Source organism: Hippopotamus amphibius, chromosome 11 (genome assembly GCF_030028045.1).
Source record: "Hippopotamus amphibius kiboko isolate mHipAmp2 chromosome 11, mHipAmp2.hap2, whole genome shotgun sequence".
NCBI classification, from domain to species: domain Eukaryota; kingdom Metazoa; phylum Chordata; class Mammalia; order Artiodactyla; family Hippopotamidae; genus Hippopotamus; species Hippopotamus amphibius.
The window spans coordinates 85,107,489-85,133,581 of record NC_080196.1 but is presented as its reverse complement, the minus strand read 5'-3'; the positions used below and the strand labels follow the sequence as shown (position 1 = coordinate 85,133,581).

General features: G+C 47.6%; 1 protein-coding gene across 3 annotated transcripts; it reads left to right on the top strand.

Moving 5' to 3' along the window:
• The first annotated feature begins 980 nt into the window (after positions 1-980).
• On the top strand, positions 981-25,536 carry AFG3L2 (AFG3 like matrix AAA peptidase subunit 2). 3 transcript variants are annotated; one of them, XM_057699475.1, is made up of 17 exons: positions 981-1,250; positions 4,947-5,046; positions 5,459-5,536; positions 7,508-7,614; positions 7,775-7,927; positions 9,972-10,046; positions 13,252-13,373; positions 15,053-15,326; positions 16,579-16,716; positions 17,178-17,331; positions 18,301-18,408; positions 18,503-18,628; positions 19,294-19,404; positions 19,566-19,681; positions 21,020-21,220; positions 22,871-23,065; positions 24,906-25,536. In XM_057699475.1, exons 1-17 carry the CDS (start codon positions 1,134-1,136, stop codon positions 25,143-25,145), a joined length of 2,415 nt encoding a protein of 804 aa, XP_057555458.1. In that variant the 5' UTR covers positions 981-1,133; the 3' UTR covers positions 25,146-25,536. The 3 variants fall into 3 exon arrangements, with proteins under 3 accessions (XP_057555458.1, XP_057555457.1, XP_057555459.1); XM_057699474.1 differs by having other exon boundaries at positions 13,249-13,373; XM_057699476.1 differs by lacking the exon at positions 981-1,250 and having other exon boundaries at positions 5,001-5,046; positions 5,459-5,535; positions 7,506-7,614; positions 13,249-13,373.
• The last annotated feature ends 557 nt before the right edge of the window (positions 25,537-26,093 follow it).

Here is a 26,093-nt window from a genome sequence, read left to right as displayed (position 1 = left end):
GACAGACCTGAAAAGACCAAAGAGGACCAAAACTCACTGGTCCCTTGTGGAGGCAGAGAAGGGAAATAAGATCTAGAGAAGTCTCCCCCGAGTCCCACCCTTTAATGAATAGTCTTCCCAGCAGTTTCCGCACGCGTATAACCAACTCAAGGCAAGAAAGTCTGGGCAGCTGCTTCCCTGAGCTACCCGCCCTCCCTCCCAACGGTGTCCGGTCACTCAGCAAACCCTCACTTTGCCCCCGTGGTCTCATGTGGGGCTCAGAATTCTGAGAGGAAACAAGAGCCTACCCCCGGCGACAGGGCCAAGCGGGCAGAAGCTGACCCGTGAACTCAGCTCGCGCAAAGAAGCTTGTGCCGTGGGGATCTCAGCTGCCACGTTCCCCTACTCGAACCCGAACTGGAAAAGAACCCTCCCCGCTCCCTAGAGCAGGGCCCACACGACTTAACGGGCCACAGTGCCTCACACATTTTCCCTCGTTTCTGGCGGCCTTAGGCCCTGGGAGTACATGTTCCCCTCACTGCTGAGAGGCCACGGCCGCGCAGCTTCACCTGCTGTGGGCCCGGTTCCCGACAGCGCCCTGCTCCTCCAGAGCCTAGGACGGTGCCCGCCACAGACAAGGCCCCCTGAGCAGGCTCTCAATGAAGTATGTGACGAAAGACCTACCGAGAGAGGTGTCCGAAGGGTCGAAGACGGCCTTCGCCCTGAGGGAAAGGACCACTCGGCGGGGCCGACCAGCGCTGCAGCCCGCCAAAGGCCAAGACAGCTCCAGCGGGCGCCGCGCCACCGCTTGCTTCCCGGCCCCGCCCCGCCCCGCCCCGCCCCGCCCCGCCCTCTCCCTCTGAGCAACTCCCCTCTGGCCCCGCCTCCGGCCCCGTCCCGCCCACCGAGTTTCCCCCTTAGGCCCCACCTCCGGCCCTGACAGGGGACGCTGCGGAGGCGGGGCCTGGGCCCTGGGCCCGAGGGCAGGCCGCCGTGCGGCTGACGTCAGCGCGCCGGGGCGAGGCGGGGCACGAACAGACGCAGGAGAGCGTGGGGTCGTGGTCGAGCGGTCCCGTGGCCTCCTCTCCGAGCGTGACCGGCCGTCCGCCGCCGGCCGCTTGTCCGCTCTGGGCCAGAGGGGTGCGCCGGCGGCCATGGCGCACCGCTGCCTGCTGCTATGGGGCCGGGGCGGCTGCCGGCCCCGCGTGCTGCCGCCGATGTTCGTGCCTGGTGGCCGCGCGGGCCCCACCGAGCGGCTCTGCCTGCGGACGGTGAGTCCAGCGCCCCCGACCCGCAACCCGCTCCCGGACCGGCACTGGGAGTCAAGGTCACCGGCCTCGCTCTAGGCGTCGCTCCCTGGGCCCGGGTGGAGACGGGCCTCGGGGCGGCGGGGCTGCGCTGGGCCCGGGAGGCCTGCGGAGCAGAGCGCGTCCGGAGGCGGCGGCGAGGGCTCGGGGGTGGGGCTGTCGCCGCCCGGCGGACACGACGCCTAGTAACCGAGGTCGTTAACGGCGTCCCCCCCTGTCCCCGTCAGGGCCGGGCTCCCAGAGCCGATGTCAGAGGACCCAGGCCGCGCACGGAGCCCCAGGGGTGGTGGGCGAGCCCCAGGGTCAGTCGCCAGATGCCCCGGAGGAGGTATTCTCAGCCGCTCCACAGAAAGGGCAGTGATAGCACCAGCATTTCTGATGTTTCCTCTTTGAAGCCCCCTTGCCAGCCCGGGCTATTCGTCTCCGTCTCTCTCCTGCTCCAAGTGGCCATGCCCTAGGCCTTTTTTCCGTGTCTTGCATCCATTTCCCCGCCTTCCCTTGCCCGAATCCCTGTTTTGTCTCTTGTGAATATTGGACTCAGACATGTAATAAGCAGGTAGGGATCTGCCTTGTGAGTTTGCAGGGGTTTTTGTCGGGGATCTTATTCAAGAGGCCTTTCAATCGAGTGGCACTATAGTTTCCGTGAATCTTCGATGCCGAGGTGTAAGGAAGTCTCCTGCTTCTGGGAGGTCCGTGACACATATTCCCTGGTACTGCAGGGCTGGGACGCCAGGGCATTACTCTGCTACCTGCAAGGGACGCTGCGAGGACAGATTTTCCTCTAGCTTTGTCCGTCTGTATAAGTCTGTTCTCCCAGTGAGGTTCCTGGGGAAAATATTTTGATGTGTGTTCTTAGGTATAATCCTCAAAGGATTGCAAGTGATGCTTTACAACTAAAAAGTACTTCCATCCTCAAACATAAAACCTAATTTTCTAAATTGGGGTGCTCTATACTTAAGTTTTGCAAATTCGTGATCTTTTAAATGTATTATTCTTTGAATGGGCTTAAGTTAGATAGCAGAGGAAAAAAATTTCATTGATGGTTCTTTTGTGGAAAATAATCTCATTGTTTATTGCTGGAGGTATTCCAGGTCAACACAGTTTGAAAAGAGAGCCTAAAGGGGGCTTATTATTCAGCAAACTAATAATGTTTATGGAGTACAGACCGTGTACCCAGTACTGCACTTTATTGTGACACAGGACCTGGTTAATATGGTGATAATAAAGGACTCTTGCTCTCAAGGAACTTTCGGAAGAATTGGAAATGATAATGTAAACCTGGGTATTGCCATACAGTTTTAAAAGTGCTTTCCCACATGTTATTACGTTGATCCTCACAGTATCCCTGGGCACTGGTCGTTTTCTCCCATCGTGGATGCATGACTGTGAGGCCCCTAATATCATGAGTGTGTTGAAGATCATCATGCAAAAAAATCAGATCTCCAGCTTCACCAAAATGAAAAGTTTTGACACTGTCTGCCTGGTGAACTGTGGGTCCTTCAAATCCCAGGCTAGGTGTCATTTCCCTGTAACATCCCTAGGTCCCTTAAACATGTAACCACTTCCCGCTCTGTGCCACCTCTGTAACTTTATACTTAAGGTTTTGTATTGTTGCACGTATGGTACCATCCTGTAATTGATTTGTTCCCAAGACCCTTACTCTTCTGAGTTTCTTCGAGGCAGCACTGGTTCTGGTCCCCCCATGAACTACCCCCTGCTCGACAGCACTTGGCCTGGGGCGGATGCTCAGTGACTTGTTGCCCTGTCCAACTTGGATAACAGGTCATTTCAATCCACACTCGTAATGGATTTGGCATTGGAAAATATTTATTCACATCTGACATTCTCTTATCCATCATCAATGGTTATTTCTTAGGCCAAGTGTTCCCAGCATTCACGGAGGGCCCAACACAACAGAAGCTCCAAGTTCTCTCAGACCAGCATTGCTGTCTACCAAGAACAGTATCAGTGTTTCTGTCCTACTTTGCTATTAATTGTATATTAATTTGGAATTAAATCAGCTCATTCTTTTTTGTTTTTTAATTGATTTTTTAATCCAAATATCATCAAATTCACTGTTTTCAAATGTACTGTGCCGTGGTTTTTAATATATTCATAAGTTTGTGCAACCATTACCACTAACTAATCCCAGAACATTTTCATCACCCAAAAAGAAGCCCTATAACCAGTAGCAATCACTCCCCATTTCTCACCAACCATTCCTCCAACCCCAGGCAACTACTAACCTACAGTCTCTATGGGTTTGCCTGTTTTAGATTTCATATAAATGGAATCATGTCATACGTGACCTTTTGTGTCTATTTTTTTTTAACGTAGCATAATGTTTTCAAGGTTTCACGGTAGCATGTGTCAGTACTTCATTCCTTTTTTATGGCTGGATAAAATTCCCTTGCATGCATATGCCACATTTTCTCTGTTCATCATCAGTTGATGGACATTTGGGTTGTTCCACTTTTTGGCTATTATGAATAATGCTACTATGAACATTCATGTTCAGGGTTTTGTGTGGACATATGTTCTCACTTTTCTTGAGCAGGAGTGGATTTGCTGGGTCATGCGGTAACTTAACTCTACACTTAACGTTTTGAGAATTCCAGACTTTCCCAAAGCAGCTATACATCCCCCAGCAGTGCATGAGGGGACTGGTTTCTGCAGATCCTCACCAACGCTTGTTATTATCTCTCTTTTTTATTATGGCCATACCTGTGGATGTGAAGTGATTTTATATGGTTTTGTGGTATTTTATTTTTCTCATCAAACAATAAAGGAGGCAAACAAGGATGGATACTAATACAGATGAACTTCACTTTAAACATTCTCACCTGTATGTAAAAGCTTGTCCTGCCAAAAAATGGTGGTGAATTTTCACTTTTCAGAAGGATAGGATTACTTGAACTTTTTCACTGCCAAATTTGGATCTATCTCCTCAATGGACTTTGCCATTGATTGCTTTCTTGTACACCTAAATATTTAATAAGGAACTTGTTCAGTTTGTTCACATTATACTCTTATTTACCTAGGCGGTATTTACAAACCATTTTTAGCAACATGTTATTTAAAGCAGAGATGTATCTGTAAAGGGACTTGTCATGATGGCAATATATCAGATATCTTTAGCAAATGTTACTAGTGTAAGGACTGTCAGTGACATTGGACCATAACTTTCTTGTCGTTGAACCCAGATAAACTTAGTATTGTGTCCACAAGCAGCATTGTTCTGTAATTTCAGGTAAATGACCTTGCAGCGTGATAGACCCTGCTAGTGAGGCAGCAGGTGTTCCATGTCAGAGTTTGCCTTTTGAATGCTGCAAATTGAGTAAACAATGCCAGAGTGAATGTGTTGGTAGACAATTGTAATTGGGCTGCAGCTCTTAATTAGGTGTGGTTTGAAGTACTCTCATCTTCTGGGCCAAGTGTGTATCTCCTAGTTCTTGCTGGACTGGAGTGGCCCAGGGCCAGACCACCCTAATCCTCTCTTGGGGGTGGGGGGTGTACGGGGAGGCGCGGGTTGTATACCAGTTTGTAACCACCTGTTGAAGGGAGAAACATTTCATCTACTTGGTGGTATTAGGAAATGAAGCTCCTTTCATCTTTACCTTGATGTGACCTTCATGTTTTTGTTTATATGTTGTGTTGCAGCTTTATCAATATGCTACAACTCAAGCAAAAACCAACAGAAATTCTCTTCTGACACATGTGATTGCTGCTTACCAGAGATTCTGTTCTCGGCCTCCGAAAGGTAAGCATTTAGATGTGACCGTGACAGTGGACACTGTTGTTACAGAGACTGGCTGTCAGCCGGCATTAACAGGGCAGGTACAGAGGTGTTGTTTCAGTTGATTCCTAGCTGGTGTCTCCTCTTAATAACCCACCCCACATCCTCCTGTGTGATTGCAGCGGTGACAGTGTGTCACCTTCAAATGTGGCACCTTTGTCAGTAATGAAATGGGCAAGCCAGTGAAGCCTTTTCCTCTAACTCCTCCAGGCTGTGAGCTGTGTTTCTAGACATTGATTTACTCCCACACAAGCAGTGTTATACTTCTAGCTTGTGCTTTTTAATGATGAGTCAGCTGCTTTAAAAACAGAGAACACGTACACAAAACTTGATGAATTTTAGTTTGAGGATACGTGTTTTCTTCCTTTTCTAACAGGATTTGAAAAATACTTTCCCAATGGGAAAAATGGAAAAAAAGCTAGTGGACCTAAAGACGTTATGGGAGAAAAAAAAGGTACTTTTTCAAAAGATTATGTTTGAACTTACTGTTTTCCCCTAATATATGATGTTGCTGATAGTTTTCACTGAACAAAGAAAATCTTACCTTGTCAGTTCTGAAACTAGTTTACAAGCACATATAAAGTTCTGTTTCATTTTATCTTAACTTTCTGCTCATATTTTCTTGTCATTTTTCAAATTGAATTAATTGAAGCTTTTCTTAGAGATATTGGCTGGTCAATATCAGTCATGTCTAACTGCATGTTTGGTAAATACATTTGACCCATAATATTAATGCATGCAATTTACTTGACATGTATTGTGAGTGCATTGTTTTTCAAGTTGTTCCTTGGAACCTCATTTCCCTTACTGACTCAGAGAGGGTTTGTCAGAGCTGGTGGCTGAGGAGTCTGCGTGGGTCCTCGACCCCATCCCCTTTCACACGTGTTTAGCACAGTGCCTGGCACGTGTTGGCATTCAGTTGGCATCATTTCCTTCTAGGAAAATATTAGGGAAAATATAATGCAGCCTTTGCTTTTAAGTGAACTTGGGTCTAGTTGGAGGGACAGATACATGCTCAGAGAATGCAGAGCATGAGAGCCTGGCCAGGGCTGTGTGGGCTCTTGGCGCCAGGTGACCAGGTGACTTCCTGTTGCTCTTGGTTTGGGGCTGATTAATGGTCATCGTTCCACTTTCTAAATATAACCTGTTGGGTACCTTTTGCATATATGTTACTTTGTCGCAGAGTACATGGGACATCATTCAGCAGCTTTAGAAATGTGCCTCCTCTTTATTTGCCAGGCCTGGGCCTCTTTGGGGTGGGCTTGCCTCTCTCAGACCCTGTCTCACTTAAGACGGGGGTGCAGGAGCTCCCTGTGGTTCTCGAGGTGGGATGAGCACAGCAGGAAGCCCAGGCCGCGAGGCCCTGCAGGTGAGTGGGTGCTGTGGCCTCCTCGCCTGCACGGTGAGGGGTGACTTCCCAGGAGTTGAAGATGTCAGAATGGTATTTGTGGGTCTTGAGAGGATGGAGAAGTGGAGGAAGGGAAGGTATTAGTGACCGTATTAGTTTCCTAGGGCCACCAGAACAAAATTCCACAACTGGGTGTCAGAAGCAACAGTACATCTCTGGGTTCTGGAGGCTGGATGTGCAAGATCAGGTGGCAGGGTTGGTTCCTTCTGAGGGTTGTGAGGGGAGTGTGTGTTCCAGGCCTTCTCCTTGGCTTGTAGACGGCTATCTTCTCCCTGTGTCTCTTCGTATCGCCTTTTTTCTGTGCATGTCTGTGTCCAAATGTCCTCTTTTTTATAAGAATATTAATCATATTGGATTAGGACCCACCCATGTGACCTCATTTAAACTTGTATATTTCGGTAAAGACCCTAAGATGACTGGGGAGTAGGACTCCAGCAAAGGAGTTTGGAGGACACAGTTCAGCTCATGACAGTGACTAATTTCAGATTCCTACCAACAGATTTGATGGGGATGCAGTGGGTTTGGTGGTGGTGGTTTTGTTTTTGGCCAGTTATCAAAATCATGTCTTTCCTGCAGAAGACACTGTTAACAGTGTTCACTTTGGGACTTGGGACAGCGTGGGGCACCTGCTTCTTACCTTCAGGTGGGGACTCAGGACCACACCCACGTGCACTCACATCCCAGCTCTGTTGCTTGCTCGCTGTCCCGAGCACTGCACCAGGCGGTCAGCAGACACCTCAGCCCCTTTCTTATCTGTAAGATGGCGGAGTCGTGTACCTGCCAGTCCTTGGGTGAGTGTGCAGCTCGTGAGACCGTGTGTGTGAAGCACTGGGACCTCCCTGAGGGCTACCCCCCTCTCTCTTAGTCTCAGGCTTCCTCACAGCACTTTGTTTAGTAACTGATCAGTTGCCATAATGTTTTTTGCAATAAAACTTTATTAAACGGTATTAATGAAAACATTGCTGAGAGGTAGGAAATCCTGCTGTGCCGCTGGACATGCTCTCTGTCTGTGAACAGAACCAAAGCCAGCGGCTGCCCCGCGTCCTTCTGGAGGAGGAGTTGGTGGTGGTGGAAAACGAGGTGGCAAGAAAGATGACTCTCACTGGTGGTCCCGCTTCCAGAAGGTTTGATTCCAGACTGCGTGTTCACATGGGGGCTCTGGGGCGGCCCCGGCAAGGCTGGGCGGTGTTGGTGGCGTCAGGAGGGCTGTGCTTCCAGCACTGCATAGACCATGTTGTTACACCGCGTGCATCACAGAAATTTCTTGTCTCCTCCCTTGCTCAGGGTGACATTCCGTGGGACGACAAGGAATTCAGGATGTACTTTCTCTGGACTGCCCTGTTTTGGGGAGGAGTCCTGTTTTACTTTCTGTTCAAGAGCTCTGGGAGAGAAATCACGTGGAAGGACTTTGTCAATAACTATCTTTCCAAAGGAGTAGTAAGTATTGTGTGGGCCCGCAGGCTGCAGGGGTTCAAAGGGCGGGGTTCAGGTGAGGTCAGTAAAGTGATAAACAGCCAACAAGTTAGCCAAGCTTGTTTGTCGTCAAGTCCCGTGTTGGATTTTGCTAATGCTGGAAAGTACTGCAAACTCAGCAGTCCCCCAGTTTACCACAAACGCCTTTATTTCTCTTCATGCTGGTTTTGGAGCCGCTGCTCCTGACTGTTGCTCTGGCGTCCCGTCCACTCCCACTGTTTCTCTTGTGCCCTCACTGCCTCTCCTCCCTGCACCTCTCCCAGCCTCTCCCAGCTCTTTTACAGCCTCACTGCTGGTAATCTGCGGGCCTGGAGGTGGGTGAATAAGTGACTCAGTGTTTACAGTGAGAGTGCACAGGCGCTGGGTAAGGGCCCAGGGGGAGCTCTGTGCCCCTGGGGTGGGCCTTTGCCTGGTGAGGCCCTGTTTCAGCTTATTTAAGATGCAGTGGATTATAAGGCGGATGGTATTTTACTTGTTACTAAGACAGATTGAGCGAGCTGCCAGTGAAACTGTGTAATACTATCAGTTGTCACATGCATCCCAATGTCTGAGAGGTTAAAATATGAAAATTGTCCATCTTAGAATTCATGGAGTAAAGTGATAGTAAGAGCACCAGGGTTAGGCCTGCTCTGTAACCTTGGGGAAATGATTTAACCTCTCAATACTGGATTTTTCATCAATGGAATGAATAAAATGAAGATATTAATACTTAAGAAATATAAAGAATCTAAAATTATTTTTAAAGGTTGTACAATAAGGTGAGGATAAACAAAATGGAAATGATTACTCAGATTTTTGAAGCAGGTGAGGCTCCTAGGTGTCGTGGAGACCATGCTTTCTAAGAAGTGACTCGTGGCCTTTGAGTGTGCAGACAGGTCCTGGGGAGGATTCTCTGTAGCCACGGCTCCACCTGACCCGCTGGTTCTCTGCAGTCAGTCTACTGTTGCCCAGCAGTTTTATGGGGGGTAGAGTCCTCTAGGCAGTCCCTTCCAGATGGTGAGCCCCCATTTCAGCTTCTCTTGAAATCTTCCAGGACTGCCTCACTTTGCATTTTGGGCTCATACCTTCCAGACGTCCTGCTAGAGCAGACTTGACAGCAGCGTGGAGCAGACCCCCCTTCCCCCCCCCCCCACCCCGCCCCAAGTGCTCTGCTCCGCAACAGCCAGAGACCTCAGGGTGAGGTGTGCAAGTGGTCTTCAGAACCCTGTATAGTTAGCAGCTTGCAGGAAGATCAAGTTTAAACCATTTTATACCCCTAGAGGAGCAGAAATTTAGAAGTCTTATAATAGCAAGTGAGGACATAGAGCAGTAGGAGTGTTTCGGAGAGTAATTTGGCAGGAGTGTGAATTGGAGAGCCGCTCTGGAGAGCGATTTGGCAACGTCCAGGAAAGTTGAGGATAGGTTTGCCCTGCAGCCCAGCTGGACTGTGTTTATCTACAGGTACATATCCCAGGGAAATTCTTGGAGATGTGTCCAGACCATATACGCAGGAATGTTCACAGCAGCATTGTTTGTGACAGGGGAGCGTTTGAAACAGTCTTAATGTCTGTGACAGAAGAATGATGGATCAGTAACTTGGGGAGCGCTTATAAAATGGGATACCCTTGCAGAACTGACACGTCAGCAAGGAAAGACCTTAGAAATACAATGACAGAAGAAAAAGAAAGTTGTAGAAAAATATATGCCAGAGGAGACAATTTTAAAAGTTTAAGAACAGGCAAAAGTGAGTGCCTGTTCAGGGTTGGGTCTCTGTGGCCCGGGACTGGGTTGTGCTTCTGGGTGGCCAGCACCTAGTGCAGAGAGTGGCCACCTCGTGGTGACGGGGGGCTTTAGCAGTGGTTGTGATGCTTTATTTCTCAAGCCGGAGGAGGGGAACACAGGGAATCCTTATGTTATCCGTCATTCTTCTTTGTGTGTCTAAAATATATGCATTTCAGATGAGCTTAAAAGAATATCTCAAGTTTATCTATAAATTTATGTTTGAATATTTAACTTTTTAAAATTCTAGGTAGACAGACTGGAAGTCGTCAACAAGCGTTTTGTTCGAGTGACTTTTACACCAGGAAAAACTCCTGTTGATGGGGTAAATGATTTTTATCAATTGATGTGAATTAGCAGTAAATTAATTTTCCAGATGTAAAACTGAAAGGCAAGCATTCCCTCACGTTGCGGTAGCTGCGTACACCGGCCGCGTCGGAGCTGGGCAGCACAGCAGCTGGGATCCTCATTAGCAGTGAGGATGTGAACGCTGTGTCTGTAATATATGCGAGAATTGGGTCATTGGTTCTGGTTCTGGTTTGGTTCGGTGATCACATTGGCTATACATTTAGGAACCAGTGAGTGAGATCTAGTTTTCAGTATTCCAGTATCTATGATTTTTCAAGACTGAGAAAACAATTGTTTGGTTAAGAAAAAAAATGTTAAAATCTGAATTGCTTATGTCCTAAGACAGCTTTTGTCAAATCAGTTTAAGAAGCATTCTGGTCATGTCTCTCCCAACTGCTTTGTGATGTTATATTTTAATTTCCATTTCTGTTCTTATTTTTAAAAAACATTTGTATTTCTTGTCCAACCAGTTTGAACTCTGATTGGGAGACCCCAGATTGGGTTGAGGGGATTATGGGAGGGAGGGGGAAGGGGGCAGATGAGTTTCCCAGGTGATTCCCAGCCCTCCTGGGCCAGACTCCCAGGCCGGATCCCCAGGCCCACTGCTAGTCCCTGGACATCTTGCAGTCTTACGGCTCCCCCAGGGCCAGCCCTCTTCCAGGCTGCATCCTTTCTCTCTCAGGATACCTTCTCTTCACCATTTCATCGTCATCCTACCTGGATGGGGCAGCATGTAAGGAAAATGAAAACTGATGGTGACCATGTCTCTTATAACATATCAGTAAATGTAAGAATGTAAAGTCATAGGACTTTTGGTGTTTCAGTCACTGTTAGGAAAGTTATTAATAGATCAAAAAATGTAAAGAATGTCTGTAAAGTCATAGGACTTTGGTGTTTCAGTCACTGTTAGGAAAGTTGTTGCACTTAATCCCCCCCTCCCTCATTCTCTTCACCTTATGTTCGTTAATAATGTTCATTAATAACCTTGCTACTTTTTTTTTTCTCAGAACTATTCCTCAGACTTTTAGTGCTGGGAATTAAATTGACACTCCCTTTCAAGAGGACAGTTTGGCAGTGTATATATCAGCAGTTTTGAAAGTACGCATACACCCAGTAATTTTGTTTCTATAATAATCTTAGGGAAATCATTAAGGATGCATGTAAAGGTGTGTGTACAAGGATGTCCTCCAAACATTGTTTATAGAGCAAAAAATTAGAACCAGATAAATGGGCCCATTAGGCCCCTGGTCAGCAGTAGGGGCTCCTCACGTCATCCCTCTTTAACGGCCTGCTGGGGCTGGGCTCTCAGTAGCCCCTGCTCCTCCCTGAGGGGCAGTTTTTACACTTAGTTCTGGCATGACCCTTTATATTACAGTTAAGGTTTTATATTGATTTCTTTTCAAAATTGTGCATATTTCAGGATTGTAAGGGGTATTATGGTATCTTGAAAGAATAACATCAAAACTGCTCATACTGTTTATCTCTGGGTATGGAGGTCATGGGTACTTTTTATTTTCATTATGTTTGCAGTTTCTTTAGTTTGCTACAGAGAACATGTGTTGCCTGTTTAATAAAGACTTTATTTCAAGCTTTCAGAAATGGGTATAAGGTTTTCAGTTGTCCTGCTGCTTAAGGAGTAGTGGTATTATTTGCTGTGTTGTGCTGTATATGCACAGGCTTTGGAGTCTGACAGACTTGGCCTCAGATAACCTCTGCTCTTTACTAGTTCTGTGGCCTAACTTCTCTAAGCCTCAGTTTCTGTCTTTAAAATGGGAGTGACGCTAATACTTTTTTAGGGCCTAGTGTTCAGATGAGATCGTGTAGGTCAGTGGTGGTTGTCAAACCTCAGTGTGCATAAGAATCACCTGCAGAGCTGCCCCCCCTACCAAGGGTCTTGCCTAGGTCTTGTCCCCGGAATCTCCGTGCTGCTGGGCCTTGGTCCGCCTGACTCTCTGACATGAGTCGTCGTTTAGCTTGTTGCCCCGTTGGCAGTGGGAGCTAAGTTGGGGAGCGTTCAGTCATGTGACTCACCTGTCGTTGACATGTTTGGGGCCTGTAACCACAGGAATTGTGTGGCTTTGTCTGTGAACAACTTACCAAGAACTGTTGTTATATAATGTCCTGTAACTTAGTCGCCATCTTTTGTCTTTAGATACGTGGGGAGAAACACCAGAGTGACAGTCCCCCCCTCAGTAATCCTGGTGGTGGAGGTGATGTGGGGGGACGTGTTGCTCTTGTCTGGGTACACGTCTAGTGTCTGAGTTTTACATGTTTTTTAGGCGATCACAGGTTAGGGGAAGAACAAGGTCTTCCTATGCTGTGCAGTGCAGCTGATACTTGCAGGATGCTAGGGACAGGGGCCAGTGTGTGGTGACGCTCCAGAGGTGGGAGTGGTTGTGTCGGAGAGACAGTGTGTCCTGCTGATTGGTATCACTGGCCCTGGAGCCAGCCTGCCTGGGCTCAGAGATGTTTAACGCTTTCCAGATCTTTAACTGTGGGCTGTGAATTTTGTCCTTTGTAGCTTTGTCCCTGTCAAAACTACAGCCCTGTAGTTTTGTCTTCTGTCAAGTGGAGGCAATAAACACCAGCACAGTGGGGAATCCTGTGCTGGCGGGAACCATTGCCATTGCCTCAAGCCCTTCGTGTGTGTCTCCCTAGGGCCCCAGGAACTCCCAGGTCCAGTGCCTGTCCCATTGGGTGGGGCTGCCTTCCTCGCAGTAGATGATAGCACCTCCTTCTGGGGACCCAGGGCGTCACTGTGCATCCAGGGCTGGGAACTGTCCCCCCACTGAGAAGTGTCGGCACTGCCGCAGGCTGGTGCTTAGTTTGGGACCAGGCAGCTGAGAAGTTCCTGGGAAGTGGACAAGAGGAAAAGGACATTTGTTTGTTTATGAAAAGGGTTGTCTTTTCAAGTAGAGTTTTCGTTTTTCTGAGTTTATAATTTTAGGACAGTGGAGGAATGCTGCTATAGAAATGCTTATTGGCTGCCAAGAGTTCTCAGTGAGTGAAGCTTAGTCACTGCATTTTTAAAACCAGTCTTGTATTATTGTTGGGTTTTTTAATTTGTAAATTTGCAGTATTTCTGAAAAATTCTTAGGATGTTGAACCCTTTGTGAATTGAACCCTTTGTTTCCTCTTCATTCCCCTATCAAAATTAGGATATTTTGTTTTCTTTACAGCAGTACGTCTGGTTCAATATTGGCAGTGTGGACACCTTTGAGCGGAATCTAGAAACTTTACAGCAGGAATTGGGCATTGAAGGGGAAAATCGGGTCCCTGTGGTCTACATTGCTGAGAGTGACGGGTAAGAAGCATCTGTGAACACAGGAGGCTGCCTGCGCTCTCAGGGCTCACCATGTATTCTGTCACTAGGGGGCAGCGCGTCACACTTTGTATTCTCAACAGGCCTCTCAGTTTGCCCAGAGTCTTTTCAGCTATTAGTAACTTACTAGTTTTTGCTAGAGGCTGGTTGATTTTCTATGTGTTAATATTTTTCTTGATTAAGCAGTGGTTTGGGGTTAATGTCCAATGTACTGTTCTTGAGTAGGATTTTAGCATAAAGAGCCTCTTCATGTTAAAGAGTGGCATTCCCACCTTTCAACTGTCCTTTACATTTGTATTTCACAGAGTTTCCAGGATGTTTAAGTAATGCTTCTTCCTCTCTGGTCGGAGCTGCTTTCTCGTTAGAGGTTATTTGTCTTCAGAAAGGCCACTTCAGGTCTGGGTCTTTCAGGAACGGCTCATTGATTTCAGGAGTTGCTTGCCTTTGGGCTTATTTGAATACATGGCCTTTGAGTGTTCACCCATGGACACCCAGGTAGATGTCCTGGTGGTGACCCCCATTTGCATTAAATGTAGGACGCATACCTTGATTTAGAGTTAGCAGTTTGAGAGTGAAAGTAGAAATAAATCTAAATTTTTTTGTACATGTAAAAGAACAGAGAAACGGGTAGCTAGCATGTTAATTGAGCTGATGGTCTTACTCGGCTTTAGGGACTCTTGAGTCTTGGTGTGTGTAGACCTACAATCTACCAGCAGTATTCATGGATAGACCCAGCTAGCTGTTGAGATTGTTTCACACGTGATGTAATATATCCCTCGGTCCCTGAGGTTATCATATAATTACTTAACTTTATAGGCTGGTGCTGAAACATTACACAGAGTTTTATTGCACCATTCTTTAAACCTTTATTGTCAGTGTGTTTGTTTTTCCCCCAGAAATAAACCAAAGGTAAATCGTTCATGGTTCTTGCTGCCTGCTGTAGCAGCATTTAACACTTTATAATAGATGCAAAGTTAGAAAGCTGATCCTGGTTTTATTCTTGTTTTGTTTTTTACCCAAACCATGTGCCAGATTTTGACTTAAATTTCTTAGAGTAAGTTAAGGTAATTTGTATTATATTACTCAGTACATGTCTGTGCCCATAGTTGTGTGGAAATTTACTTTATTAAGACAAACAGAAGGCAAAAGGCCATAAGTCATCCTGAGCCACTCCCACCCCTGGTCTCTGTGGTCCTTCACGAGCCGCCCGGAGACAGCCTTCACCACTGTTGCCTTCACAAGGATTGGATAGTTGGAAGACATCTCTTCAGAATAGGTTGATGCATTTCAATAAGAGAACTGGAATTTCTACAGGCTAACATCAGAATCATGTTAAAATTGTTAAGTGGGCAATTCGAAAGAAATTCTCTGAATCTCAGATGTAGTGATAGTAAATTGAAGGTCTGTCCTATGCAAAAATTGTGTTTCTTGGGGTAGGAATCGAGCACCACTGGACAGCCTGCGAGTTAAGAACAGGTTTCCTTTGGTCCTGCTTTCTGAGATCCTCCCTCAGTGACGTTAACACACTGAGAGTCTCCTTATGCCTCAGACAAAGTGTTCAGGTAGCCTGGTGTTGCATAGGTAGAAACGGTGTACGGTTGCCTGGCGGCGGGTCCCTCACAGGCCGTCCACCTGAGCGCTGTGGTGTTTTGTGGCCCCAGCTCCTTCCTGCTCAGCATGCTACCCACCGTGCTCATCATCACCTTCCTACTCTACACCATCCGGAGGGGCCCAGCTGGCATCGGGCGCACAGGCCGGGGCATGGGCGGACTCTTTAGCGTCGGGGAAACCACTGCCAAGGTCCTGAAGGACGAGATAGATGTGAAGTTCAAAGATGTGGCTGGCTGCGAGGAGGCCAAGCTGGAGATCATGGAATTCGTGAATTTCCTGAAAAACCCAAAGCAGTATCAAGACCTAGGAGCAAAAATCCCAAAGGTAAGATGAACTTTCTGATGATGCTTTTCAGGTCGTTAACCCAAAAATCCTCTGAAGTATTTCTTGATCTCTGAAGTTATAATTTTATGAAGATTGATTACTTATAAAGCAGCTCTTTTTCACTCCTTCCTCTGGCTTAACTTATTAGTCTCTGTTGAGCACACTTGTCTCATCGGGTCGCTGTCCTGCGTGGATGGGTCTTCTTGCAGGTAGTGTGGATGTTCCCAAGAAGACATGTGTCCTCCCCTTGGTTTGCTGTCTTCTCCCTCCAGGGCGACTTAGACCACCCCCCCCAGCAGTTGCATCCCCAAGCACATTGCCTCTTTCATGACCCCGCTGTCCCTCCCTCGGCACCATGAGCAGACCGGGCCTGGCACTTGGATTCAAGCCCAGGATTTCTAGAGACAGACCTCCCCTCACCCACCGTGGGCCAGGTGGCAGCCCTGCCCGTCTTCATGTCCCAGGGCCAGGCTCAGGCATATGTAAATGGAGGGAAAATGTTTAACTAATTCTTTTAAAAACTCATTAATAAAGTTTACTTTAAAGGAATCCTTTGTAAAGGGAATCATCATTTCCTTTATTTCACGTCCTGTCTGCTTCCATGGGTAAAAAGTCACATTTTATAGTTTTATAATTTGCTGTACTTGCATACCTGTTCACATCATACTTTAGGCATCTCCACGACTTAGGTAATTACAGTACTTGAGCAAACACATGTTATTCTTTTAAGGTTCACTATTGGTTATTAGGTTTTTACTTCATTTGTGAAATTTTAAAGGAAAGAAAATAAGCAGAATGTGAATTGGAAGTGTGATATTTGTGTCTCCTTGAATTATTGAAGTAAACCTCAGGTGGTTTATTAGTAGATTCCCAGCTAAAGTCACCCTTTGTGTACTATTAGGTCTAAAAGGCAGCACTAAAAATCTTAAAAAATAAGAGAGTATTTAAAATTTCATGTTCTTACCAAGTTTTTAAAAACAAGATAGTCTCTAATAATCTTTTCCTTTCTCTTCTCACTAATTACTTGCTCTATATTTCTCTAATATAATTTCTAATATATTTCTCATATAATTTTCTTTTCTTACTAATATCTTACTAATATAATTACTATCATTGTTCACATGTTTAAGAAATATTTAATGTTTATCACTAAAATTTATAGACAGATTCATACCCTGGAATTATTTATGGATATGCAATTTATTTTTCTGAAATTGTAGTTAAATATACTTTTTCTTTTTTGTATCTGAAGGGCGCCATTCTCACTGGTCCTCCAGGCACTGGGAAGACACTGCTGGCCAAAGCCACAGCCGGAGAAGCCAATGTCCCTTTCATCACCGTTAGCGGATCTGAGTTCTTAGAAATGTTTGTTGGTGTGGGTCCAGCTAGAGTAAGTCTCAGCTCACACTGTATTAACCCAGCAGGTTGGAAGGTGGGCACAGGGCCTCTGCTGTGTGTACAGTTGTTGGGTCTGTGAGTAAGTGTCTGCTGTTACTGCCTGCCTCAGGCATGAAGGGGACCTGAGGTGGTTTGAACTTGTAAACTGAATACAAACTTTACAGCTCTACCTGTTAACTTTTAGTAGGACAAAGATACCTAGCGTCAGTCTGTTGGTGTTCGTGCTTCTTACACAACAACTGACGAGCCTTTAGAAATGATATTTGCTCACCTTACGTCAGTTTCCCACTGTTTGCCACGTGACTTCTTTGCTGCTTGTAACTTTTTAAATTTGTGCTGTACAGTTTGTGACACAGAATGGCCTTCCCACAGGATGGGAAGCTGACATCTGTTTTTTATTGGGAGGATAACACTCACTTGTCAAGTGACTCCAGCGCTTATATTTTCATCCAGGTCCGTGACTTATTTGCCCTTGCTCGGAAGAATGCCCCTTGCATCCTTTTCATCGATGAAATTGATGCCGTGGGAAGGAAGAGAGGAAGGGGCAACTTTGGGGGGCAGAGCGAGCAGGAGAATACGCTCAACCAGCTGCTGGTGGAAATGGACGGTGAATGCTTTTGTGTTTTAAACCACACTTTCTAGTTGTTCTTCATGTATCTAAAGTGAGAGTCCTATGTGGATACAGAGAACGAAAAGAGATTCTCTAAAATAAACAGCCCTTTTGAAAGACTCTTTTATTCTGGTGCAGGTAATAGCAAAATAGTCTTACCTGGCAGCCTGCCGTAACTTAATACTGGTGTTAAGACGGCATTTGTACCTGGTGCTGAATAAGAGAAAAATCGGTGAAATGCTTGACAAAAGAATCATAATGTCATTCTCAAACCACTAATGATTCTGAAGGACCAGGAAAACCCATGCATTAGCAAGTGTGAATTTGGCAGATTTTGAGCAGGTCTGCATTCCTGAGCCAGGCATGGGAGACAGACAGAAAAGGTGGAGCTGCTCCTCAGCTCCATGGACCCCATGTACACGAGAGTCCACCCTGGGGGAATGGGCCAGGCTCCTTCAGAGCCAGGGTCCTGGGGGTCCCTGCACAGCAGAGCCCACTCTGGGGAAAAGGGCCAGGGTCCTGGGGTTGACAGCTCTGTGGCTACAGCACTGCCGTTTGAGAAATGGCCAGTCACATGAGCAAGCTTAGCCTGGAGAGGAGGTCAGAGGTTGGGGTTGGTACCCGCCTTCAGATACACAGTGGTAGTCCCTGTGACCCAGGGAGTTTAGATACATCCTTTGCGAATTTAACCTTACAGATTTTTTAAAACTTTAAAGTTGACAACATAATCTACATTTCTAGTTAAATAAATTAAAACTTTTGGTAATTTGTCTTTAGTACTTGATCCTTAACTCTTTAAGTCTTATACTGTATATGATTTATCATTAAGGACAAGATAAATAGTAAGAAAAATCATGTAATTTTGTGGCTTAAAAATCACTAGATAATAAATAGAAAAACCAAGTGGTATGTCTAATGCACATACGTTCTTGACATTTAACAACGATGCCTTTGTTCTGTTTCCAGGCTTTAACACAACAACGAACGTGGTCATCTTGGCGGGCACCAACCGACCAGATATCCTGGACCCCGCTCTGATGAGGCCGGGGCGCTTTGACAGGCAGATCTTCATTGGTGAGATGGTTTTCCCTGGGTTCAGGCCAGTTCTCACAAGGAGCAGTGCGACTGTTTCACTATGATTTTTTTTCCTTAAAAATAATCTTTCAAGGACCGCCGGACATAAAAGGAAGAGCCTCTATTTTCAAAGTTCACCTCCGACCGCTGAAACTGGACAGCGCCCTGGAAAAGGAGAAGCTGGCAAGAAAACTTGCATCCTTGACCCCGGGGTTTTCAGGTGGGTGAGCACGACCTGCTGGTGTGTCTACAGGATGTGACCCTTCCTTTCTCATTCCCTCTCCCTCCTTCCAAACTTGACATGAAACAGAAGGGACCATCTGTCTGCAGCCTGAGAAGATTATATACACAGGCACAGGCACCTTCAATGTCCCAGGGGCCTTACTTTTTAATATTTTTTGTTGAGCACATACATTGTGTTGTGGCCTATTCGTGTCACCATATACTTTCTCTGAAAAAGTAATTTACAGAGCCTAAGGATCTAGAAAGATTTTGGCAGGCCTCACATATTTAACCTTCATTGTTTAACTGAACGCAGTAGGTCATTTTAATGCTTATGTATTTCATTATATTTCAGCATATCGCCCAGTGTCCACTTAAGTCACTTTCCCAACAGAGATGGTGGAACTAAGTTAATCGATGGGCATTTTAAAAGCTGTGTTAGTTTACTGTCATAATACTGCTGTAAAGGTGGAGGGTGGCCTGTGGGCAGCTGCCCACTGCTGATACTTGCAGGGCAGTTCAGGGGCTGGGTTGTGCCAGGCAGGACTGAGCGCTACAACCTGTTGCTGGTGGACAGTTGGCCTGGGTTCCCTCCATCATGATGTGTGACCAGTGGGCTCGGGTGTATTTGGTGGGTGAGCCATTGTTGTGTTCCTTTCACAGGAGCCGATGTTGCCAATGTCTGCAATGAAGCTGCTTTAATCGCTGCAAGACACCTTTCAGATTCTATAAATCAGAAACACTTCGAACAAGCTATTGAACGCGTGATTGGCGGTAAGGCGGCGGGTAGAACCCACAACCAAGGGCTGATGGTATAACTTTGAGCTTGGTCTCTGAGTCATGTTTTAGATGAGGCACGGTGTGGTATTGTGTAAATCCCGTCTGATGTCGGTGTCAGTAAAGCAGTGGGTTTTGTTTTCTGTTCTGTATGTCAGGCTTGGAGAAAAAAACCCAGGTTCTGCAGCCTGAGGAGAAGAAGACTGTGGCGTACCACGAGGCCGGCCACGCGGTCGCCGGCTGGTATCTGGAGCACGCGGACCCCCTCCTGAAGGTGAGGCAGTTGGCGTGGAACAGATGGTGGCCACGTGGGGCTACGTGGCAGGAGCATCTGCTGATGGTGCTGGGGTGAAGGGGTCACACAGGTGAGTTACAAAGTTTGGAAAGAAAAGTGTGCAGAAGCTGGAGGGATTCACTCTGGAAAAACAGTTGCTATGGTGGCTCAGGATTGGGCATCTGGGGCTCCCTTGCCTGAGGGGTTTCCCTGACTCCACAGAGAAAATGAAAGACGAGCCGCACACCCTAGAAATACTTGTAGCTTGTGTATATGACAGAGGATGTGTATCTGGAATACATAAAGGACTCCTAAAACTCAGTGGTAGGGAAACAAGCAGCCCCATAAAATAACAGGCAAGAGGTATGCGCACATAATTCCCAGGAGAAGGAACAGGAATGGATGTTCAGCACGTGAAGATACCAGATGCCCTTAGTCATCAGGAGGTGCAGGTGGAACCCTGACAAAGCTCCATATGTCCCGCGGTCAGTCCAGCTGAACCCCGTGCGTGCGGACAGTGTCTGGGACAGCCACTGTGGAAGACAGTCCAGCAGTTTCTTATAAAGGTGACAGATGCTTCCAGTACAACCAAACAGTCCCATTCCTGTGTATTTATCCAAGAGAAATAAAAACATGTCCACGGAAGACTTTTACTCCTTTATCTGTGTAGCAATAAACCGGAAAGAGCCCCGAAGTCCCTGAGAAGGAGTGGCCGTTTGGTGTGTTTACACAGCGACTGCTCCATGGCAGTTGAACCGAGTGCACTGTTAACACAGCTGGCAGTAGGGGTGGCCAGACACCGTGATGTCCACACTGTACGTGGCCATTTACATGCAGTTCTAGAAATTTCAACTCATTTGTGGGCTCTGGGGCAGGGGAGGGGAGCTCTGGGAGAAGAAGAGGATGTTTTGTATCTTTGTTGGGGGCAGAGGCTGTGTGTCAGAACTCACTGAACTGTACCCTGTAACTGGCTGCAATGAATGTAAAAATTAAAGGAATTTATTACCCAATTGCAACAAGAGGAATAGAAAACAAAGGCTGCTGGCCCCTCTGCCTCCTGGAAAGCGAGGCAGCCGGGGCGAGAGGTCGAGTCTGGAGGGGTTGCTGCTCAGCCCTGTTGTCAGGGCTGAACACTTCCAGCTGAGTTTCATAAGAGACTAGAAACACTTTGTAGACCTCTGGGCAAGGTTATCCTAAGAGAAAATGGTCTCCTAGACAGGCCCTCCCACCCAGCTCCACAAGCCAAGGCCGTGGCACTTCACTTGCCAGTGAGTCTCTCTGTGGCTCTGCATCAGCCTCCAGTGGCTGCGTCCTCAGCACCGTGTGTTCTCCCACCAGGTGTCCATCATCCCACGGGGCAAAGGGCTGGGCTACGCGCAGTACTTGCCCAAGGAGCAGTACCTTTACACCAGAGAGCAGCTCCTGGACAGGATGTGCATGACTCTGGGTGGCCGCGTGTCAGAGGAGATCTTCTTCGGGAGAATCACAACTGGCGCTCAGGATGACTTGCGAAAAGTGACTCAGAGCGCGTATGCCCAGGTGAGTGTGTGTGGGGGTTGTCTCACATCCTTACCTTCACAGACAGCTCTGGAATAGCACTGCTGTCTAACTGGTCCAGGCTTTCCAGGCAACAGTTATGTCTTAAGAGAAATGCATTTTGAAAAGATCAAAACTTAGGAAAAGAAACCCTTTTTTTGGGAGCATAGTATTCCAAGTTTATTACTAAGAGCATATAAAGCACATCTGTAGAGTTTAAGTTCAGTTACAAACCTGCAGGATCCCATGTGGACTCCCTGGTGCCTGTCCCTTCTGGTCCCTCCTGCTGGGAGCGACCATGCCTTTTTCCTTTAAGTCCATCCCAGCCGCCTCCATCCCCAGACAGGGTTGTTTTGCCGTCTTGGAACTTGATGTTGGTGACTTTCTCTGGGAACTCCTCTTACTCATATGTCAGCTCTTCTGGGCCTGTTACTTTCTCTTACCTGTAATTTTTCTTGGGATGTTCCTGGTGGTCCAGTGGTTAATACTCCACACTTCCAATGCAGGGGGTTCAGGTTCAGTCTCTGGTTAGGGAACTAAGATCCCACATGCCACAAGGTATAGCCCAAAAATAAAACAAAACAAAACAAAACAAAACAAAAAAAGCCCAATAATTTTTCTTAGGGTATTATTTGTTGGGGTTGTTTGCTCTTGTGTCTTTCTGGTTTAATCTCTGTTGAATTGTAATGCTTTCTTTTCTTTTTCCTGCATTCTAGCACCTCATCTAAGTTTTTCTGGTTCTGACTTTTGTCATTCTTTCCTGTTCTCCTTCACTTTCCTGACTTCGGCTAGCCTTTCCTGAAGTTGTGGGTTACAGTTCTTGTGTGTCCTACAGACGTCTCTCCATCCCACTTCCCTCATCTGCACAGACATTATTCTGCTCCTTACTGTTTTCTCATAACAACTTTGTAAGGGATTTTTCTGTTGCCCATTTTCACATGAAGTTTGTTTTCCTGATCTCATAGGAAGGAGGTGGATTAAGACAGTTTTTCTAGTTTTGTGATTTTAAGACTTTCCTTTTGTGTTGTTTTCATAAACTTTTTTAAAAATGTGGCTTCCTACTTTCTGAGCTATTCCTGCTCCCCTCTTTCATCTGGGCTTTCACTTCTCTAGTCAGTTTGGATTTTACTTCCAGAGCTGCTTCTTAATGTGGGGCTTTTGTGTGGTTAGTGTGGGGGTCTCGTGGGGTGCAGGCTGGGCAAGCCTGTCCAGCCAGCCGGGTCTCACGGCCTCAGGGAAAATGCAGATGCCCATCCAGGTTCCTGGAGCCCAGGCGGTGCAGGGAGAGCCTCTGGGTGGCCGGGGGGTTCCTCCGTATGCTGGGTGCTCCCTGCCGGTCCTCACCTCCCCTCATGCAGCTCGATCTCCAGCCAGTCTTGTCACTGTTGGGGTCTGTCCGTGCCCATTTGCCGCCTGCCTTTGCTGTAGACATTGCCTGTGGGTCTCTGGTCCTGTCCTCGCCGCCTCCATCTACGCAGAGCACCCTGGTCCGCTTGGCTGACTCACGGCTGCCGCATCTTTGTTGCCAAGTTAAAGAGTAGCACTGCAGTGAAGTGTGTGGATTTAATGTCAGTGTAGACTGGTTGCCATTTTATAAAAGCCTGTGCGCCTGTGAGCAGAAGCGGTCACCACTAGTCACGTATCCTTTTTCAGATTGTTCAGTTCGGCATGAATGAAAAGGTCGGGCAAATCTCCTTTGACCTCCCACGTCAGGGAGACATGGTGTTGGAGAAGCCGTACAGCGAAGCCACAGCCAGACTGATAGATGATGAAGTACGGATCCTCATCAATGACGCTTACAAAAGGACTGTCGCTCTTCTCACAGAAAAGAAAGCGGACGTGGAGAAGGTGGGTGCCTGCTCACGGGTGATCCTCTGCAGGGCCTTGAAGAAAGAGTTGAGAGTGATGGGTTGACTGGTCGGTTTGTAGATGCCGGCGTCCCTTGTGCCTGATAATCTCGGGCTCCTTGCTCCATCCTGATGCAGTGTCTGCTGTCTCTGTGGGGTGAGGGATGCAGGGGTGGGGTGGGGGAAGCGGCAGCAGCGGGCGAGATCCAGGCTCCTAGGAACAAGAGCACGGGATTACCAAAGTCTGTTCACAACAGCAGACACATCCCACCAAGTGCTTCCAGATGCAGAGCCTGGTGGCCTGATTGGGATCGACCCCTGCTCTCCACTCCAGAGTAAAGAGATAGCGGGCGGGCAAATACAAAGTTAGCCAAACTAGATAACATAGGAATTGACACATGAAAACGACTTTTGCTTAATTATGACCTTCTGTGAACAAATGTTCTTTGTATTTTCTGTTGTGCCTCATTTGATGGCACCTACAAAGGGGAGGGAGCTTTTCAAATTCAGTCAATTTCTTGCATCCAGTAAACTCTTCATTATTCAGAATCCATGCAACCAAACAGAATTTTCTGTTTTTTAAATATTCCGCACTCTCATGAGAAAAGCGCAGGTGAAAAGCCTTTTATTAAGGGATTGATAGAGATAAAAGCTATCCTAAGATAATGCTGTCCGATCAGCAGATCTTCAGAGAAGCCCGCTGTGCCGGGCAGAGCCCAAGGTGCCTTTTCACAGAGTGTGGGGTTGGTGGGAGGGGGTCTGCGGCAGTGGCTCCAAGAGGAGAGGGCAGAGAAGGCGGATGTCCACCCTGACGGCTTGTCAGGCTACAGTGAACACGGGGAGGAGAGGAGGACTTGCTGTGTGGAGTCCTGGTGAGTGAGGAGTGGGGGCAGAGGGCGGGAAAGGAGGCCCAGGGCCTCCAGAGCTACGCAGGAAACAGCTCTGGAGCTAGAGGTGACCTTCGCAGAGATCTCATCCAGCCCCTGTATTTTATAGTCGGGAGTCCTGAGAGAATCCAGAGTGGAAATGATTAAAAGCTCATGATTTAAAGGAGAGCGTGGCAGCAGCGTGCCACCTCCAGAGGGACAGACAGAGGCTGGCACAGAGGCGGCCATGGGTGTGCTTTGACTTCCTGAGGTGGTGCCGTGGTGGCAGCAGAAGTAGAAAGGCAGAGGTGACAGTGGATGGGTCTGATGTGACCCTGCTCCCTGCCTTTCTGACACTGTTGCTCACTTCCTCATAATTGGCAGGGGTCCCTTTTTCCATGGTCATGTGTCATGTCAGGTTTGTGGTTCAGCCACAGAGATCAGAACTTCGAGATGCGTATTTTTGTGTTAACCTCCTGCTTCATTTTGTGTCTCTGCCTCATTTGTCTTTATTTTTGTCGACCACCTTGTAAAATTTCCCCGTTTCCATCTTTCCCCCTCACCCCCACCCCCAGCCACGTGTATCACTTCTTCACACATCCTCAGGATTCCCTTCTGCTCCATTAGCCACAGGGAGCTCTTCCCTCCTTTGGAAGCAGGTGGGGCACACGGACACCACATCTGGCTCTCCTCTCTGAGGGTGTCCCTCTGCGGCATCAGGGACAGAGCGCCCCTCCCCCCACCAGGGCACAGTCGCCGGCCATGTGGATGCACCACACTGCAGCCGCGCCCTTCCTGGGGACATGAGTTTTTCCAGGACTTTTGTACATCTTATTCTAAAGTTACGTGACCGTGAATATCTTTTAAGTGGTCCTAAACCCTCTTTTGGGAAGAGGTTGGCTGTAAATAAAAGGTGATTGGCTTGGAGAGACAGTGCTGGGTGACTGTGTTTAACCACAAGTGTTGACATTCCAGGTGGCTCTGCTGCTGTTAGAAAAAGAAGTGCTAGACAAGAACGACATGGTCGAACTCCTGGGCCCCCGACCGTTTGCGGAAAAGTCTACATATGAGGAATTTGTGGAAGGCACTGGCAGCCTGGACGAGGACACCTCGCTCCCCGAGGGCCTGAAGGACTGGAACAGGGAGCGGGAGGGTGCAGAGGAGCCCACAGGCGAGAAGGCCCCCAGCCAGGTCCAGGGCGCCGGCCCCGCATAGCCCGTGCTGCACTTTCAGAGCCATCCTCGACCCGGTGACACAGCGGGAAGTGGGGTGCTTCATCCGCGGCCTCAGAAGTCACCCGGGTTTGGTGGGGAACACGTGTCCCAGCCTCGGGCTCTCCCCGTCCCTGTCGGTGGGGGGGTGCTCTCGCCATCACCCACTCTGCACTCCCACCTCCCTTCAGAGTCTCCCTCTGTGATGGGCTGTGAAATTAGGAATATTTTCATTTGATTTAATATTTTAAAGATGGAATCTGGGTCACACATTGCTGTTTTGTGATGGAATGGTTTTCTACAGAGAGCTGTAACATATTTAAAAATATGAATGTATTGTGTAAATACGGCTTCTTTATGTCAGAAATAAAGTATAAACTGCACTTTTTTCCTTCGGAACACAGAGTGTCACTGATCATGCTTGGGATACGTTATTTCAGAAAATGTAACAGAAAGGAATTGAATGACGTCACTTTTTAGAGAGGAATCCTTCACAGTCTCGGGTTCGCAGTTCTCTTAGGCTCCCATGAGATGCTCAGCAACATCTAGATTTGTTCACCCCAGAGGATGAACTCGGGGTGTGAAGGGTGTTGACCGCAGTGAGTTGGTGAGCCAGTGGCGATGGCATCAGGGCACATCCTCGGCTGGTCACAATTGGGCCTCGCTCCCACGCGTGGGTCTCAAGCAGACATGTAACAACTGCGGGCCTGGTGGGCTGGAATGCAGGGCAGGGCAGGGCGTTGCCACTGGGCTGAGGAGCCCTGCGGCCTCTGCGAGGTCACTGTCACTGTTACTGTTAGAAGGGAGTGATGTGCAGCTGTAGTTCTAGAGAAGCTGGAGTCTGCAGTGCCACAGACCTACATCAGAACTCACCAGAAGGCGGCCTGAGGAAGATGTAGGCCTTCAAATGCCAGTATCTGGGCTTCTGGAGGCACCACACATTTTTGCATTT